At 35.0% G+C, this 2,365-nt stretch overlaps 1 protein-coding gene across 4 annotated transcripts in view; it reads right to left on the bottom strand.

Moving 5' to 3' along the window:
- Positions 1 to 2,365, bottom strand: part of supt5h (SPT5 homolog, DSIF elongation factor subunit) — a 20,875-nt gene that overhangs the window by 4,565 nt on the left and 13,945 nt on the right. For all 4 annotated transcript variants that reach the window (XM_016445698.1, XM_016445697.1, XM_016445699.1 and 1 more), the window contains 2 exons: positions 1,029 to 1,232; positions 646 to 741 (listed from right to left, as the gene is read on the bottom strand). In XM_016445698.1, the coding sequence (XP_016301184.1) occupies positions 646 to 741; positions 1,029 to 1,232 (300 nt within the window). The remainder of the gene's footprint in view (positions 1 to 645; positions 742 to 1,028; positions 1,233 to 2,365) is intronic.

The following is a 2,365-nucleotide window of genomic DNA, read 5'->3' as shown; positions in this document are numbered from 1 at the left end:
AGCAAATAGCCAACAAATACATTTTCTTAAATTTTTTTTTTTTTTTAATTTTAACTATTTAAAAAAAAAAAAAAAAAAAAAAAGATTACTATATTTAAAACCATGGTAACCACAAATTACTAATTGCAGCGCGTTTCTGTATTTGGTCGTGTTGCAAGTATTTGCACGTTTCTGTATTTTGAGTATTTGCAGTACACGTGTTGTCAAACTGATGAAGATCTTCCCTTAATTTGTTGGTGCATGTGTTTTTTTAAGTTGCAGTGTGTTGAGCTCTCTTGGCCACCATAGAAAACAATAGTTTATTAATAAAATATAATATTTCCTTGCTATTCTTCCCAATACATAATCATTACCTGTGCCGGTGCTTTGTGGCAAGCTGTGCATGCGCTTGAATGCAAAATAGGCTATATATTAAAGCTCATTATGGTTTTCCACCCAACAGTATATATTGAATTAATTAAACTAATATAAACGTGCGATTAGTTGAATAATAGCACATGGAAAGTAAAAAGTGTTTTCTTTGCCAAAAATGATGATAAAGTTCAAAATCAAAATAACACACCTCAAGATTACCTAAGACCTTACATTAAGAAAATTAAATCACTACAGTATCTATCACATTTGGTTTCATGACGTCAGCAGTACCTTGTTGTTTTTGGTTGGTGTAACAGGCTCCAAGTGTTCACTTGAAATACTAACGACCTTCTCTGTGTCTTGCAGGAAAACAGAGCACATCCCTCCCTATGTGAAAGAAGAATTTCTCCATGGATGAAACAGTTAAATTGTATGGGTAATAACAGGGTATGAATCATCATAAAATCTAACTGAATGGATTGTATCACAACAGGGACAAGCTTAATCCATTGCCAAATTTAAAATCAGCCCTGGGCATCTCAGCACATGATATGCAACATGCAAATCCAAATCTCACATGCTTCTACTTGCAGATTCTTGCTTAAAGTCACAGCACATCTAGATCCTAAGATTCAGATAAAATCAAAATGAACATCACACAAAACTTCACTCACAGTGACACTCCGGATGACACCGGTCTGATTGATGACGCCTCCGTCCAGGAATGTGTCTTTCACACGCACCATGATGTCTGTGGTGACCCAGTCATTGGAGGCCTGGTCGATGTTAGATCCAGGGGTGTGAGGGTTGTAGCCTCCTGGAGATGGAGCTCCAGGAGTCATTGGACTGTACCCTACTGGACTGGGGCTTGGACTGGCCTGAAGATCACATGCAGCACAAATCAACTCAATACTGTTTGTGCAGTCAATTATTATGAAAAAAAGCCTTATTGGTCCAAGCTAGTGACGTTCTATCATGAGATGAACATGAATGAACATCAGAAGGTTGTTAAACAAACAGTACAAATTACTGAAATCCATTTCATGTAATCACTCCATCAGCTTGTAAACAATGTCACGTAACATTACATTTACCTCAGGAAAAACATTCAATGTCCAAACAGATTGTTAGTTAACTAGAAAACTCTAGAGATAAGTATTTTGTTAAACATATGCACTATAATACATTCAATATATTCTTACACTAACCTGTTAGTGATATCTTCATTATTTAATGTATGTTTGAATAAATCTTTCATAAAGTTGTTACATCCACAATTTAAATGTTAATATTGCAGTTTATATTACAGTTAACTTAAACTGAAACTAAAATAAAAAAATAAAAATAAAAACTTCAGTTGAGATCAACATTAACTGAAATAAAACAGAAAACAATTTTTATTTCAGCTACTGGCCACGGTAACATTTCTCATTTTCACTCTCATTAGTGAAATAAAGATTATATAGACAAACAAAATAAAAATCGCTCCTTTTCGAATTTCGAATATTCATCGAATTTAAAATAAAAATCCTCATTATTCGAATTTTAGGTGTGCGCTAAGGAGGCAGCCTTATCAGTGGCGCACAAGATGCGATGATGATGTACGTGTCGTTGCATTATAATGTTTTTCTTAGCCTATTCAGTTGAAGCCACTAGATGAACGCATCTGCTGCTGCTGCGTTGTTCATTAAAAATTTTGCGGAAAAAGAGAACATCAATGCGGAGAAGATCTTGTTTACATCAAAACCGAAACCAAGCCGTTCACACAAAACGCATATTTCACACATTTTCTAGACAGACATCTATTACTGTTGCACTCGCGTCTCGCACAAAAGAGCCGCATGTTTAGTAAGCCATGTAAAATTAATGCACGTTTAACTTTGAAAAAAACATATATCGAGACTTTATGGCGAGTTTTTCCCCATCCCACTGCATCTCATGTTTTTAAATGAAAAATGTACTCTGTGTGATTGGCTTTCCGCCCTTTGTATTAAACTATGCATACATACAT

Source organism: Sinocyclocheilus anshuiensis, unplaced genomic scaffold (genome assembly GCF_001515605.1).
Source record: "Sinocyclocheilus anshuiensis isolate Anshui unplaced genomic scaffold, SAMN03320099.WGS_v1.1 scaffold255, whole genome shotgun sequence".
NCBI classification, from domain to species: Eukaryota; Metazoa; Chordata; class Actinopteri; order Cypriniformes; family Cyprinidae; genus Sinocyclocheilus; species Sinocyclocheilus anshuiensis.
Note: the sequence above shows the minus strand (reverse complement) of the source record. Positions and strands in the feature narration are given on the sequence as shown.